This window comes from Pseudopipra pipra, chromosome 8 (assembly GCF_036250125.1).
Source record: "Pseudopipra pipra isolate bDixPip1 chromosome 8, bDixPip1.hap1, whole genome shotgun sequence".
NCBI lineage: Eukaryota > Metazoa > Chordata > Aves > Passeriformes > Pipridae > Pseudopipra > Pseudopipra pipra.
This window is the reverse complement of record NC_087556.1, coordinates 23,314,995-23,330,763: the sequence shown is the minus strand read 5'-3', so window position 1 is coordinate 23,330,763 and position 15,769 is coordinate 23,314,995. Positions and strand designations below refer to the sequence as shown.

The following is a 15,769-nucleotide window of genomic DNA, read 5'->3' as shown; positions in this document are numbered from 1 at the left end:
CAACAGATTTCTTTTAAACAGAAAGAGCAAAACAGCTCTATATTACATCATTTTTCAAGGGAAAAAGGTGCTATTTAAGCTCACAATGATTTTTACATTGTTTGGGTTATGAAGAAAGTTGCTTAATGTTCTTTCTCCATTAAAGCAAATCTTGAAAGCTATATTTGAGACCAGTGGAGATCAGCGTCCCTTATATTTACCCAAAGAATAAAACCAGCATGGGCAAAGTTTTGACAAGCTACAAACAGCTGTTTCAAACTGTGCTTCAGTCATGTTCCAGTAGAGCCAGTTCTTGGGGCCAAGAGAATCTGGTTGCTTCCTGGCTGCATTAGAGCTACCAACAAAGACACTGACTGTAAGGTTGAAATCTATCAATTAGGAACTGAACTCATGCCAGCCACAGTACCAGAATAATTAAGATTGTTCTTGTAAATAGGACGAAACAATACAATCATTGAAATCCAGAAACAGCAGACCTCTCTGGATTTTGAGCTGTAACAAAAAACCCAAGATGTTTACAAGTCTGCATTCTAGCTTTGCAGTACATGCTTTAATGTATTACTGAGCTCACCCACAACTTGCCTGTTTCCAGCAACAGGACTCAAGACCAAAATATCTGCAAATGAGATAGAAAAATAACTTCTAACCAATAAATTTTTTATCCCCTTCTGAAACAAACCAGAACTACTCCCCATGCAGACATATATTCTCCAGTATTTTTATGTTTCTACAGAGAAAAGTATTTGGCAAGCAAAACAAGACAGAATTTCTTGCCCGGTGCCACACTCCTTCAGACCAGGCGGTGCACAGTCACTCACATAAATCAAACACAACTGCACCAACAAGTCTCTCACCTTTCTACTGTCTCTTCTCACAAAGCTCCAGACCCCAAATTCACTAGCACAAAAGCTGAAATGATGTGCCAACATTACATTTCCAAAGCTGAATACACAGCTTTCAGAAAAAAACTGCTTACAGTTTAACTAAGTCCATGTTGTAAGCCCACAATCTGCACCCATGAATCCAGTAAACAAGACCCACAGACACAAATTCCCTATTCACAAGGCAGTTGCATTTGACACAGAGCATACGAAATCTGGGTTGCCATACCTCAGTAATGGAAGTAATATTTCTCAGCAAACTTTATTAAGTAGCCTACAGATCCCAGCTAACTTTCCAAAACTTTCAGATCTCAAGGAAGAAATGTTTCCAACAAAACATCCAGAAAGATAAAATTTCACAAGTGGGCAAACTGCAGTGCGATGTTCACCTTACAGGAATCACATGAACTAAGATACTTGCTGAACTCCAGAAGAGACTGCCAAGCAGTGGCTGTGCTGCAGAAAAGTTTCCTTTTGGCCCAGCAAACAATCCTCTCTTATACAGACACCTCACCTCCATAGCAAACCTTACAGAGCACCTGAAATACACAGGGAGATCCTGCTGCCAGTTCCCTCTTAGAGGTCAGCCTGTTGCCTTTGTGACTCAAGGAAAGGAAATCAAAGTAGCTGATAAAATTGTAGACATTGAAAAGAAGCAAAGAAAGTCAGTTAAGTGAGGCTGCCATCCCAGGAATAAATCACTTCAAGATTGTCCTTACCCCAATCCAAAAAAGCCTTGCTTACTTTGAGGATGAAATTTTAGAGCAAAAGTGATCCCTGCAGAATGACATTCAAGTGTACTGAAGAAAGCAAGCTGTGGCAATGGCATCTCAGATAGAGGCATTTCTTTGCCATACAAACAGCTTTGCTCAAAATCAGCATCAGCTCTAGAAATCTTAAGTCACCACAAAAAAAAAAAAAAAAAAAAAAAATCAATCCTTCCAAAAACCTACTGGGAAAAAAAAAGTTCACTAAAAAGAAAACAGGCTTGACATTGTCAGAGTCCCTTCCCAGGCAGTAATGACTGAAATGAAAGTAAATGGCAGAAAGAAGGAAGGTGACCAGGGACGTGCCTGACTTGCTGAACCATGCTGCTATGTTCATGGAACTAGTCCATACAATGCCACTCAACCAACAGATCTGCTATTTGGATTTAGGCCAGTGGTAGAGACAACATTTAATTAAGCCACTGCATGAATGAGAAAGAATGAAAGAAAATTATAGCAGAATGAAATCGGCTATGGCTCTGTAAGAGAAACACACCGAGATGAATCAGCTTGTAAATAAAGAGCAATAACTGAAAACAACACTGTCTCAAGAAGAAATCAGATAATGTACAAGAAATGAAATGCTGAAGTTACAGGACTAGACTAAATACTAATAAAAATAATGGAAACGCGGGTAGACTGCCACGAAAAAACAAAACATTGCAACCGGAGATAGGAGTGCTTCTTTCATTCTTTTTGATTCTTCTGTTAATATGTTGCTGGTCATTAGGTTTTTCCCTTTCAGTCCACCTGCTTCCTCTGTTTAGGTGCCAGCTAATGCCAGAATCTGTTCACATCAAGATCTGTTGCTCCTAGCAAAGGAACTTTCCTTACCAGAATACTGCAAGGTCAACTGAAAAACAACCAGAGTTAGCAGGTGAACTCTGAGTAACCCAGCTCTGTTATAACCACTGTGGCATTTCAGAACTGTTCTGCTGTGCCAGAATCCCTGTGCAACCAGAAAAGCATGCAATAAGAAACACATGAAATGACAAGAAGAGTCTATTAGTTCTGCTTGTGCAATGAGGATTGATTACAGATCACTAAAAAAGAACAAATCCAGAATCCTCATCTAGAATCCACTTTCAGTTTTTCAGCATTATCATTTTTTCAGCCTACCATTCAAAAACTGCAATGAACTAATTCTTCAAATAGCTTGGATACATAAAGCTCAGAAGTTTTCTTACAGCATTTTAGCAACAATTTGATCCTTAGCTTACCAAATTTATTTTAGACTTTAAAAGTACCAATAAAATACATTTCTGCCTTTTTCTTTGGGTTTTGTTGCTTTCTTCTTATTAAGAAAAGTAATTGTTGACTATCTTGTGCTATTCTGTGATCTGAGCTCAATCAGGCTGATTAGCAGTGACAGCATGTCAGAGGTCATTATCATTAAGCACACCTCAGTGAACAATTCAATGGAGTTGTTATTCCACCAGTGGCAGCCCTCACAAGTGGGTTTAAGAATCCCAGGGAATGAACTCCAGATCACTCTGGGCTAACCTGCATGCCTGAGCACCCTCTGCTGCTCAGCACTGGCTGGCCCAAACCAGCACTTCCACACGGTCCCCCAAGTCCCGGGGGATCACGGTACACACCCAGTGCAATCGTGCTGCTGGAAGGAGCAACACCTGAGCATCCTTAGCCCATACTTGTGGTTCATCTTGGAGAATATGTAAACAAGCAGGTGCTTGGTATTTTCAACTTGGAGATTACGGCTTCAGATTAGCGCATTGCCAAAGGCAGCATGTTTTTGTATGTGTTCTACATATAAATACATATATATTTGTAAGTGCATACATGTGAGTATGTCAGTATATGTTTTTATATATACAAAGATATCCATATATACATATATGGATATACACATTCATATATGTGCATATATCTATAATGTACACATAGATATCCATATTTTATATATATGCACATATATTTTCTTGACCATTTCTTTTCATAAACAGGCTTTAAGCTTGCCCTCCCTTTTTCACTCTCTTACTCATATTGGCAAGAAATGTGTGTGTCCATTACACCCATACAGAGAGGGAAGGAAGAAAGTGTGTGTGTGAGTATATAAATATAAATATATAAATATTTATATTTATATAAATATATAAATATATAAATATTTATATTTATATAAATATATAAATATATATTTATATAAATATATAAATATATATATTTATATATATATATATATAAATACTTATCTTATACAGTTTCAGCTCACTGTAACCCACAGGTCATCACTCCATACTGAAGCCCTTCTCTACCAGCAGGTCCCCATTCACACATCCTGCATAAATGCTAGAGCCATCCATTGCAACATGACTAAGTTAGCAGCATTTGGTTCTTCTCTCCCCATAAATAGATGCTAAATTCCTTGCAGTTTGGTGGAACAATGCTGAAGGTACTACATGGACTGCCTGCAGCTGCTCACTTCCTAACAAATATCTGCAATGGAGCCTCCTTCACTGTCAAGGTTTTCAATAAAGGCAGTTCTGTGGAGTGCTGGTAATTTATCATGAGCCATAACTTCAGGGCCAGGATGTCTGTTGTCCTACAAGAAACAACCACAGCCTGATTTGGCTTTCTTTCACCTAGGTAAAATTGCAAGGGCTCCTTCAGAATGCTCCTGCCTAGACTGGCAGCAAGCATAACCATTTTATACATATCCATGTGATGTTTTAAGTGCTCCTCCCAAATTCCCAGTCTCTCCTTTACAACCCCAAAAGCAGCCCTGGGAGAAGCAGTACCTCCTGTTCAAAGAAAGAGCATCACACGGTGTCTCAAGTGGAATAAAAGTAGCTGCAAGATGGAAGAGTGAATGAAACACTCAAGCAAGGATTGCAGCATATGCTAAAACAGCACATAAAACACCTTAGAAAAAAAAATAACCCTATCTAGTTCCATACTACAAACTTACTCTCTGCTTATTAAAAATGTTTCAGTGAGAAAAATAAAATTACTTTAAAAATTATGATGGGATTGAATTTCAGACAATGAAGAAATTCAGTTAAGTAATCACTGAGTTAATCTATTTATTCACCTTGGAAAAATCCTGATCAGGAGAAAGTCTATTAAGAGAACACAGGGATTCAGCTGCTACCCTTCTCACTGAATAGACAACCACGAGATGCCCCTTTGAACCTTGCGTTAATAAAATTCTCATTAAATGCAAACCTGCACAATGTTATCTTGAAGAGGCTCATTAGCTTAATAAAAAATAACTTGTCTCAAAATGTGTTTATTTCCTCATAGGTGAGAAGGTGAGTTTTCAAACCATCAACTGCTGCACCTTCCTATTTCAACCCCACCAGTGCTGCAGCTACATCTTGCAGTCTATCACATTTCAATTATCTATGAAAACTCCAGAGACAAATCCACAGACCGAAGTTATAATGACTATTATGAGATAGGACAGCAATTGAAATCACTCATTCCAGTGTGGTACGTAAGATTTTCAGATAGATAAGGTTATTATTATTCTGTCTTCTTCAAATTTCATTTTCTTTAGGTTGGACAGAAATTATGAATTATCTATAAAAAAGAGAAGGCAGGAATAGCCTCCCCATCTCTCAATACTAAAAAAGAATATTCGTGACTGCTCTTTTCACTGGAGAAATCAAAGAACATAAGGACAAGAAAAATCAAATAATCAGCAACAACAAAACTCAATCAGACTGCCTAGTGAAGAATAAGGTCCAAGTCAAAAGTAGTGCTCATACCATAATAGGATACACAAAGAGAGATCTCTCTCTGTGGCTGAGTTTAAACAAGAACATGTCAAAGATTCTCTAAGTATTACTCATCCTGACTCTCTATTACAGCAATTAATCAGCCCAGCTCACCAGCTCAGCGCTGTGGGTGCAAGCAGGACTGTTTTATGTGTCTCCTCAAGAGTTACTCCTGTAACACAAATGCATTGCAGCCACTCACCACTCCTCTCCTGGCAGAAACACACATAAAATTGTACACTAGGATTTAAGGCACTTGTTAAAGCCCACCACATGCATGCATAGGCAGATGCTTTTACATTTATAAAACCTACTAAAAGCCTTAGGATAAGGAAATGACAAGGTTTATTTCTTTTTAAATAGCTTGTATAATGAGATGGAGATATAAACCAAAGCATGACTTTGCACTGTAGAGTTACAGCAAGAAGAAGGTGTTCATTGCTCATAAAAACTTTCCAGAACAACAGAGCAAGGTGAGGGAAAAATCCAATGTGAAGTGGATTTCTCTAAATTCATTCTCTTCATGGTAAAGGCATCCAAATAAGACACAGTGTGCTAAGACCACTCTAAGGGGAAACAAAGGGGCATGAACAAACAGAAAATCCAGATAACAAGGAGCTAAACCAGGTTCTAGTCCCTTTGAAACATCACACTGTCAATCACCTTCACAAAAGCATGGTACCTTTGGATTTTTCTGGTTGCTCTGAAATCTATTTAGTTAAAGAACCCATCAAATGCAGTATTTTTACCATCAGAAGAAAACAAATCAGAAGACAAAATTCTCCCCCACCCCCTCCTTTTCTTTTTTTTGAGAGCAAGGAAATGGGATAAATCAAACAGACCGACTTCTCTGAATTCTAATCCTTCCCTAGGCCTTGAATCATCTCTAATTTAGACCTTTCAAATTTCAGTGAATGAAAAGCAGTCATTCACGAAATTTCAGTACAGATGAGCAGTTGGGTGGAGCAAGGGAAATCTACCAAAAGTCCATCAGGGAAACGTTAGAGACTTCACTGGTTCCAGACAAAACTGTAATCTGGACATGTCTGACACAGGCTGTCCAGGGAGGGGTATCACAGTGACAATTTTTTGGTTGATTCTTATCTCCGTTGCAAGCTGATCTTCATAAAAGCAGTTGTTAAGCCAAAAGGAAATAAGCCCACACAAAATCTTAGTTTCACAAACCAGGGGTGAGCACAAACCCTCTGTAATCACTTGTTTTTTTAATCTCTTCCCAGTTTAGACTTCTCTCCCTGGGTATACAGAGAATTCCCAGGGCAGACATTTTGTGTCACATTAAGTGCCATTAATTTGCCAACAGCTACCTGTTCTGCTGCTTCACTTCAAGTGCATTATCTACCCACAAGAGTTCATTTACATCTGTTTAAAAAAACCAAACAAACAAACAAAAACAAGGATAGGACTAAAATAAATCTGGAATCATACGTGATGTTACCAAGCTTACAGGCTTACTAAGGGAACCTTTAAGGTGATTTACAAACGTGTAAGATGTCCTACACAATGTCTTTTGTACCGAGGGAAATGACAAGCACTAGCAATGCAACAGTACTGAGTGGCTTGGTGTTGCAGACACCAAGTGTCTGGGATGATCAGGGAAGTGATGGACAGATATTTTTTCAGTATAAATACTTACATCTTTTATGATTTGTTTACAAGCCAGAGTTAAGCAGTAAATACTCTCTCTCAACATTCTTTCATTTTCCAATCAATCAGATCCATGATCCTCTTGCCCAATACTCAGCTTGGTCAGTACTAGCTGCTTCAGGTGCCAGGAAAATAAATTACTGCCATTGTGAAAGAGTACACATCTAGATTTACACTCTTTAGCCTTACAAGTAAAGCATAACTTCTGCCCTTGAACAGGACAAAGAGGCTTAAGAGAACACTGAAATGTCCTTAAATAATCACTTTTAAACACACAAAATCCTGCAATGTTAACAGGCCTCGAATCTGCTTGTTAGAGCTGGTTTATAGTCCCCTCCGCAGCTTCACGGAATTGCAATAGAATCACGCTACAGAAATCCATTAGGTCCACAACTGCTCTTTCAGCACAGCATTGTTCCCTACTGTAAAATTTCTCACAAAAATGCTGTGAGGATTAATTCATTACAGTTTGTGCCATGCATTGAAAGCACTCAGTCAACAGAAGAGCCGAGAATTAGAGAGGACAATCAAACCCTGGTGATACTCTCTTTATCCCAGTAGACCCTGTTTAGAGGAACAATTTAGCCCAACAAAGAGAATAAATTCAACCCCAAACTTATTAAAACAAATGTGAAAGAATCATGATAAAAATGTAGTTGCACAGGACACAATCTTCAAAATGGTTACTAACTTGTACTCCTTACCTAATATTGACTAATGCATGGGTCACCTTGCTTGCAGGCTCTTTCCACTGACCAGCATTGGTAGACAGCCTTAGAACTGAAAGGAGAAGACAGTTAACAGTGCTGGCACAGGACTGGCAATTTTCTAATTTAAAACAGGAAAAAAAAATAAATCTGCTTTGGCGAGATGGAAGTCCAGGAATCACATCAAAACAAAGGTCTTCTTCAAGATGACCTGTGATCCAGGGCAGATATTCCCTTCAAAGCCCATCTAAGAAACATAAGGAACACAGAAGAGGTGAACAGAACAAAATAATGACTCCGAGATAGGAAGCAGAGGGGACAGAAGAACCCAGGTCCTGCTTTCATCACCACATATACAGTTCATTTCCCCCAGAAACAGGGCAGTGACCCATGTCTGAATAACTATTATTCCACATTCTGTTGTCCTCCAGCTTCCATTTATGCAAGATTCCATTGGAGCTAGACTACATCCTGAAGATTGAACTCTCTCCAGCAATGATGGATTCTTTACATTTCAATTTATCCAGAACTGCAAAGCGGAATTAAACACCAGCCTAGGACAAAACACTCCCTGTAGGAACAAGGGTGGTGTTCTGTTGCACAGATGGCCTCTGACAGACTTAAGAGCAGATCTGAAAACATTCTGCAACAGGAAGAACTTCTGGGAATCCAATTCTTTTCTGCCAGAGTACAAAAAATATTTATTTAGGTCAAAATACGCAGTGTTTCTACGGTGGTAGTTACCTGCACATCTCTTGGTATGCATCAAAACAATAACAGATCTTGTAACAGATGTTCGGATTAATTTCCATATTGCCTGAATAAAAGGGAATTTTCTATGAATTTGTACATACAGAGTTTTCTGGAAATTAGATTCCACAAGAATGGTTCACCATCAACTCAGAAGTGAAGGAACAGCTCATCATCGGAATTTAGGATCATCTAGAAACATGGATGCTACAAGTGAATCCATAAGCACAGTGGCTGCATACTCATGCCTATAATTGCAGTACAGAAGCTTCCAGTCCTGCAGATCTGCATAAAGTTCAGTTTCAAAACAAGAAAAAAAACCCAAGTCAATTAGATTCTACCTCCACTCCCAAAATAGAAAGTTTCAACCACATTAACAGAAAACTAAAGGACAGAGTAGCTTTCTCATCTGTGCTAACAAATGCCCCAAGGTCAAGGGACAGAAGGGTCACTGTAGTCTCAGAGACAGGCCGACAAGCAAAAGGAAGCTGTAGGACACCTAGTGGCTTTCACCAGCTGGAGACAGTGCTACCTTCTCACTTCCTAGTCTACCATTACACGTCATCTGCAGAAAAAAGATGTCAGCTCCAAATAACATGATGTTGTCAAACAGTAGGTACTGTTTTTGAATATCTGAAGTAATGTATTCAGAGAGGGTTTCCATTCAGGTATCTCCAACAGTAATTCAAAAGGGTTTGCTCTACGTAGCAGGATGAAAACATTCATGTGACAAACTGTTTCGACAAGTTAGGTGTGCCTTCTGCAACCCAACTGAGGAACTATATGAGTATGTTATTCTCCTATCCACTTGCCTTCAGCTTCCACAGGGGATGGGTTTGAAAAAATCTTAATAGCTACAATTCTTGAGAGTAAGAAATGGGTTAGCAAAAAATCTTATGCGCTCAGAGGGCATAACAATGGCCAAGTGATCTCTTATGTAATGGCTGAAAACTGTAGGAAATTTATATAAAAGAACAGTTCATTTCTGCTTGCAGTTACAGGGGGTATTCAGCTACTTTTATATGGGTGAGCATGGTTCTCCCCCATGTCAGAAGAGTGTTATGGCCAATTGTCTGTCCTTTAACTCCCCTTTTTTTGCTTATAATTGACTCCTGTTTTTCATTGGGTGATTGCACTGAGAAGGAAGCAGGAGGTGAATGGAAAAAAGGTCTTTCTAGAATAAAGCAAACAAAGAACACAGCTATATTCCTTTTCTTCATAGCTTCAAGTATGCAGACACTACACCAGTGCTGCTGCAGCTCCCCTGGGCCACAGGCTCCTGTGTATATGCTGCCTGGTTAAGCTCCATGCATCCCTTGCTCTTCTTTGTTTGTCTTTTCCCTGCTGGGTGTCACTTGGTAGCATTCCAGCATGTCTGCCTCTCCTTGAAGGATGGCAGTTTCTCCCTGTTTTGCCAGTGGGCACATTCTTCAGTCCACTGATTCACTTGTCACTGCAAGCAGGTTTGTGAGGGCTGTTTTCTTGGTTGTTTTGGCAATGAGTGCAGTAGATGTGATTTGCTTAGCACTGCAAGCTTTTTGCTATAAGTTTCTCCAATTCTTTTCCAAATTCTTATTTGCATTGAGTGTTTCTCTGTATTGGCTGGTTTGGCAGCATGACTGGAAATTGTTGAATATAGTAGAGGCAAACTACATGAAAATGCATGACATACCACATACTCTGTTTTGACAACAAATTTATATCTCCAACCACAGTAAGTGACTGATACAGAGGCAAGGAGTCTGCTTCTATTTTTTTCTGACTTAAAAAAATACCTTATCCCTTTAACTAGTTTATCCTTCTCTCAGTTCCTCAATTCTTAATTTACTAAACATGTCCTACTACACAAAACATGTCCAGTCAGTAAGGCACACATCAGAAGCAGGTGGACTGAAAACACCAGACACAAATGTCCCTCCTCCACCACCCTCACTTCCAGTCAGCAGCAGTCCTGACAAGTCAGGAGGTACTCACCCATGGAATAAAGGTTGTCAAAATTCTGATGCATCCGAATGATTTCATAATACAGCTCATCATAGCTGCTGGGAGTGGGGAGGAAGGTGTCTCCGTAAGTGATGAACATGTTGAATAGGTTCACAACCTAGACAAGTGAAAAGAAGTTACAAGAATATTTAGCCCAAATCTATTCTGCAACAGAAACAATACAAACTATGTCCCAAACCTTCAAAGAAATAGCTCACAATTGCAGCAGACAGTATTACACTACTTCATTGCTTTATCTATTATTTTCTTTGTAGTACAGAAGAGACAGACAAGACACTTAAATACTATTTTATCTGGGGCTAGAAAAACATGTTTCTATTTTGCATAAGAGGGACACAAAAGAAGAAACAGTATTGTCAAATCTGGAAAATTAAATTAGGCCCTTCCTCACATAGATTTCTTTATTTCAGTGAGCAGACCCTACAGTGAGTCCAAGCACTGCCCTTTCAAAACACCTAGCAAAACCAAACACAATAATATCCCTCTGCTTTGTGGTCATCTTCTCATATCTCCTTAATAGGCCAGAAATCCTTTCTGGAATCCTTTCAGCATTATAATTCTTTCTTAAAATTCATTCACTATTAAGTTGTAAAAATAAGAGGATTTTTGTGTACTCACCATAAGAGCAAGGGTGAAGATGTTGTGCTTGGCCAGCAACACAGTCTCATTAGACATGAGGAACTTTAACAAGTTGATCAAGGCTAGGAGAAAATAAGTAGTTTTAAAATAATATAAAAAACAAAGCCATTTTCAACAAGTCACTTAAATACAGATGCATGTACATTATCGGGTGTAAACTAGCCTAAATGCCAGCTGCAGAAATTATCCTCATAATTTATTGGAAATTATCAATTTACTTGTAGGGGTTGGCAGTGGTTTTTGTGGCTAAAATACTCTGCTGGACAGGTAAGTGACAGCTATTTTACCACTCCACCTTTATTCTATTTCACTGACTTCCCAATCAAATCCACTCAGGCTCAAGCAAAGTCTCTTGTTAGCTTAGTTCATGGAGCTTTTTCCGTCTGCTAGATCCTGGAGTGAGTTTTCAGGTTGGAGAATCTGACTGTCTCGTTTCTGTTTCATATATCGCCACCATGATGTATGCATAGTCAGCCCCAAACTGTCACTCTTGTTGATACATAAGAGTTTTTAAAAAAAGTAACAAAAACCCCACAGCACAGCTTTTCTGTAGCTCTGTGTCAATGCTGCTGCACCGGTAAAGGAAGAATGTAGTACTTTACTGTGTCAGTTATCTGGGGCTGTGCGGTAGAGACTACAGATCTGGTTCACACTCATCTTAAATAATGAAACAACAAAACCTCCTGCTGTAACCACCCAAAAGCAGTTAGTAAGAGTGATAATTAACAAAAAGGTTCACTAAAAATGCTTTAATCAAGCCGACTTCACAATAAACAATCGCATTCCATGTGCTTGAATAAAATGCAAAGTTCTTTATCTTCTTTTTTCTAGCTCAAATTTTTAGAAGAGAAAACTATTTTCTCTTCTTCAGCATTATAGCTGCTCAGGACTGAAAGTTGATGCCTGCCTAGAACAGGTTCTTACTGTACTCTCTGCTCTGAAGTCAACAGATTTCAAGACTTGAAATATCTGACTTTAGATGTCCTGCAAAGTCAAGATAGAGTGCTATACACGCTTTTTTTAAGAAGTTCTTTATTATCTACTAATTGGTAACTGCATCTAGCAGAACAACACCAGGTATTACTCCAATTTCTTACAGGCATGAGTAGAATTTGTTAATCTGTTTTTCCCCCACCACTACATAAGTGTCACACACTACCTAGTAACTTGTGAGAAAATCATTTCTGGTTTGGGAGAACTCTACAGCAAATGCAGAACAGACCATTCCTTTCAGCCCAAAGGTACAGGCTGCGTAAGAGAAGGAGAACACACACAAGGAACAGGAATGAGATAAGGGCAAATTTTAGATACCCGCCCCCTTTAGGATTAGAAAGTATTCACAAAAGGAAAAACCAAAAAACCTACAGTATAAAGACAGATGTGAAGGGAGTGGTCAGATCTTGAATCAAACAAAATTGTAAGATTCTGAATGCAGTCCTGCAACCTCTGTTTTCCAATATTAGAAGTTTACCATGAGTATCAAAAGCTTATACATGCCCCAAAACAGAAGCCTACAGGTCCAGGGTGGCTATTTACTCATCACAGACAGAATCACCTCAGTTTAATCTACCAGCGGGTGGCTGATGCTGAACTGCAAACCAGAATGAACAAAGTTCTCTGCAAACTCCAGATATGCAAGTGATTTATCTTTCAGAGCTCTTCTATGATTTAACCATCAGCAATAACATCTCTCCCTTCCACAACAGCGGCCCACCACGAAGCAGATATATTAACACCTATTCAATCCAGCCACAGAACTCCCCACACCATTATCACCCCATCATCAGACAAACTCCTGAGACCAAAAGCAGAAACCAGATTCCACAATACACTAGCTCTAGAAATAACTCCTGTCAGTTATTTTTCTGTAAAATAGCTATTTCAAAACAAAGAAGTAGCAGGTACAGATGGGCTCTCCACCGGAGCAGAGATCCAGCTAAAAACAGGTTGCCAAGGTAACCAAGCCTCCACAGCAAAAAAGTAGAGTCTCCTGCAGTCAGTGCCTTGGACTGCAGACAGCTGCCCTGCATCTCTGTCACAGCAGCTCATCGACTGTCTCCCCATTTCACAGTTACAAGCATAACTTTACCTCTCTCCCGGCCCCGCAAGTCCACACGGCCACAGCTTGTGACCAGGTGGGGCTGTTTAACAAACAGCACCTTGGGCTTCTGGAAGCAGAGTAGCAGAGCTCTGGATTTCCTATAACAAGTGGTGTGAAGTCTTTTGTTCGTTTCTTTGCCTCTTGCTCTCCCAACAGAGCCCTGCTGAACGGCCTTTGTAGCAGGTGATTGCACAGCGTGACGAGAAGCCGCTGAACATCCAAACACAGTCAACATGAAAGATGCCCCCGATAGGGAGACACTATTTTTAAAAGAACAAGTGTATTTGTCTAGAGGATAAGCACTCACCAAATGACAAGGAAAAGCACCCTACAACTGCCTATTGCAGTATTTCTGAAGTACTTGCACCGCTCTATATTGGCGACAACAATAAAAGGAGAAGAATTCTTCTGTTGTGAAGAATTCTCTTATGTTTCATTTTCCTGCTCCAGTTAGAAAGAAGACAAGTGATTACCACAGCTTGAAATAAATCTTTATACCTGAACTGCACTGCATCACAGCCCACTACTCACAGCTGATCTGTGCTGGTCCTTCCCTAAGAACTAGGAAGGAGAGGGCTGTGCCTTCACATGAAGAGGAAACTCAGTGCTGCACTCAGAGCCTGGTGAGAACTAACCCACCAGGTTTACAGACACTGTGTGCACTATACAGATAAATTTATCCAACTGTTTGGAAACCACACATTCCTAAAAAAGTTGCAGTGTTCCTAATTAGGATATGCACTATATCAATACTAAAAGAGCAACCAATCTGTTTCCACACCAGCACATTCTGCAGCAGCCTGTGCTGAAGTGGCTCTAAGGAACAGGATCACTGTGGAACATGAACCCTTAAATCTCTTTCCTGTGTCTCTGTAGTTTGCTTCTAAGGCAGACTCTATACTGAAAATGAGGACAGCTATGCCCTGGAGTTTTCAGGATCAACAACTTTTAGATCCAGCTTCATGTGCCCAGTGCGTTTCAGCAACAATTACACACATAAAATGAACCATTAGAGAAAATGTCCAACTGGCTGAAAACCCCTCTGCCCTTGAGCTCCAACAGGGCACTGATGCTACTATTCCTGAGCAACCTGAAGCCAAACCAGATGTGTCACTTTTTCTCTGCTGCAATCAACTGTTTGCCTCTTATAGCCCATCTGCAGGCTACCCTCTCACACCAGCCAGGAAATTATCCCTTTTTTTTTTCCACAACAGAGGAGCCGTTCAGTCTCTCAGCTGCACAGCAGCTGACAGCACTGTGACCCTTGCTTGGGCTCAGCCACCTTATCCCAAATCCAAGATTAACAGTGATGGATAGTTTGGGCATGACATCTATTTCAACATGAACTGGAAAACAGCACCATTTTTGCAATAGCCTCTAGAGTCTTTTTTTTTCCCCTTATAGATACCTGTCTTTGGCAGGACCCAATACACCCACTATGGTGAGCCTCGAAACATCCATAATTTCACAATACAACACTGTCACTAGAACTTCTTTGGCAACAAAAGCAGGAGGCTGTATCTAAACTAAACAAGCAGCCACCAGTATTTTCATGCAAGCTCCTCATTTTGAGCACACTGACTATGCTTCTTAAATCAATAAGAAGAGAACACAGCTTTGAACACCTACATTTATAGCCTCAAAACCAAGTAGAAAAGCATGGTGAGTGGACACAGAGTCATGTGACTGGCTGTCTGTGAAAGTGGTGTAAAGCATACAGGTTGGTTTTTAGGCAATTTTCTCTCCAGAGGATTATTATAGCCAAAGGATGAAAAGCAACATCACCAGCTTTTACAGATACTCTCCTTGCTTTTTAAATTGAAGTGACTGCAGAGAAAGAGGCTCTTAGCTCCTCCACTGCACAGCTGCTTTTGAAGACAGACACTTTCCCTTATCAGCTCTTGTGGCCAGTCTGTCTGCCAAGGAGCAGCAGTACTTCCACTCAGTTATTTGCTGCCCTTCTTCAAGCCAATCCTCTGTGAGAAGACTGTGGGTAGCCAGAATCTCCTCTTCTACCAGAAAGGAGGTAATTCCAGTTAAGGACAGATGCCCTTCACTTACTCCTTCCCCTATTCCTATTCCTATAGCAGATTTAGGTTCTCGCCCTGTAAACCTTGTTTCAAACAGAAGTATATTCAGCCCCAGCCAAACTGGGATTCATGCAAAGTTTTCGTTTAATTTAGTGTCTCAGTATTCACTCTTTGGATCATGTGTAATGCAACAGGACTGTGGAGGTAGATTAAGAATAAAAAAAAATAGTAGTACCATCCCTTGGGCAAGTCAGAATGTAGCACAGATTCTGCCAGGAGCATCAGAAGGTTCTGATGTGTTATTACACAACAGAGCAGAAGAGAACAGCCCTGAGACACACATCAATGAGAGCCTGGATGGGTTCAGCACAGCATGGAGGCCTCTGTCACCGCATCTGCTGCGCTTACAGGTCAAAAATCTTCTAATGGTGCATATAATGGCTCTCAACAAAGGAGCAAGGGAGAAAGAAAGATGCGAGGGTTCC

The 15,769-nt window shown here is 40.0% G+C and overlaps 1 protein-coding gene across 3 annotated transcripts in view; it reads right to left on the bottom strand.

The window, feature by feature from the left end:
* ARMH3 (armadillo like helical domain containing 3) overlaps positions 1 to 15,769 on the bottom strand; it is a 127,232-nt gene that overhangs the window by 61,422 nt on the left and 50,041 nt on the right. For all 3 annotated transcript variants that reach the window (XM_064663107.1, XM_064663109.1, XM_064663108.1), the window contains exons 21-23: positions 11,133 to 11,215; positions 10,485 to 10,611; positions 7,758 to 7,833 (exon numbers count right to left, since the gene is read on the bottom strand). In XM_064663107.1, coding sequence (XP_064519177.1) covers positions 7,758 to 7,833; positions 10,485 to 10,611; positions 11,133 to 11,215 — 286 coding nt within the window. The remainder of the gene's footprint in view (positions 1 to 7,757; positions 7,834 to 10,484; positions 10,612 to 11,132; positions 11,216 to 15,769) is intronic.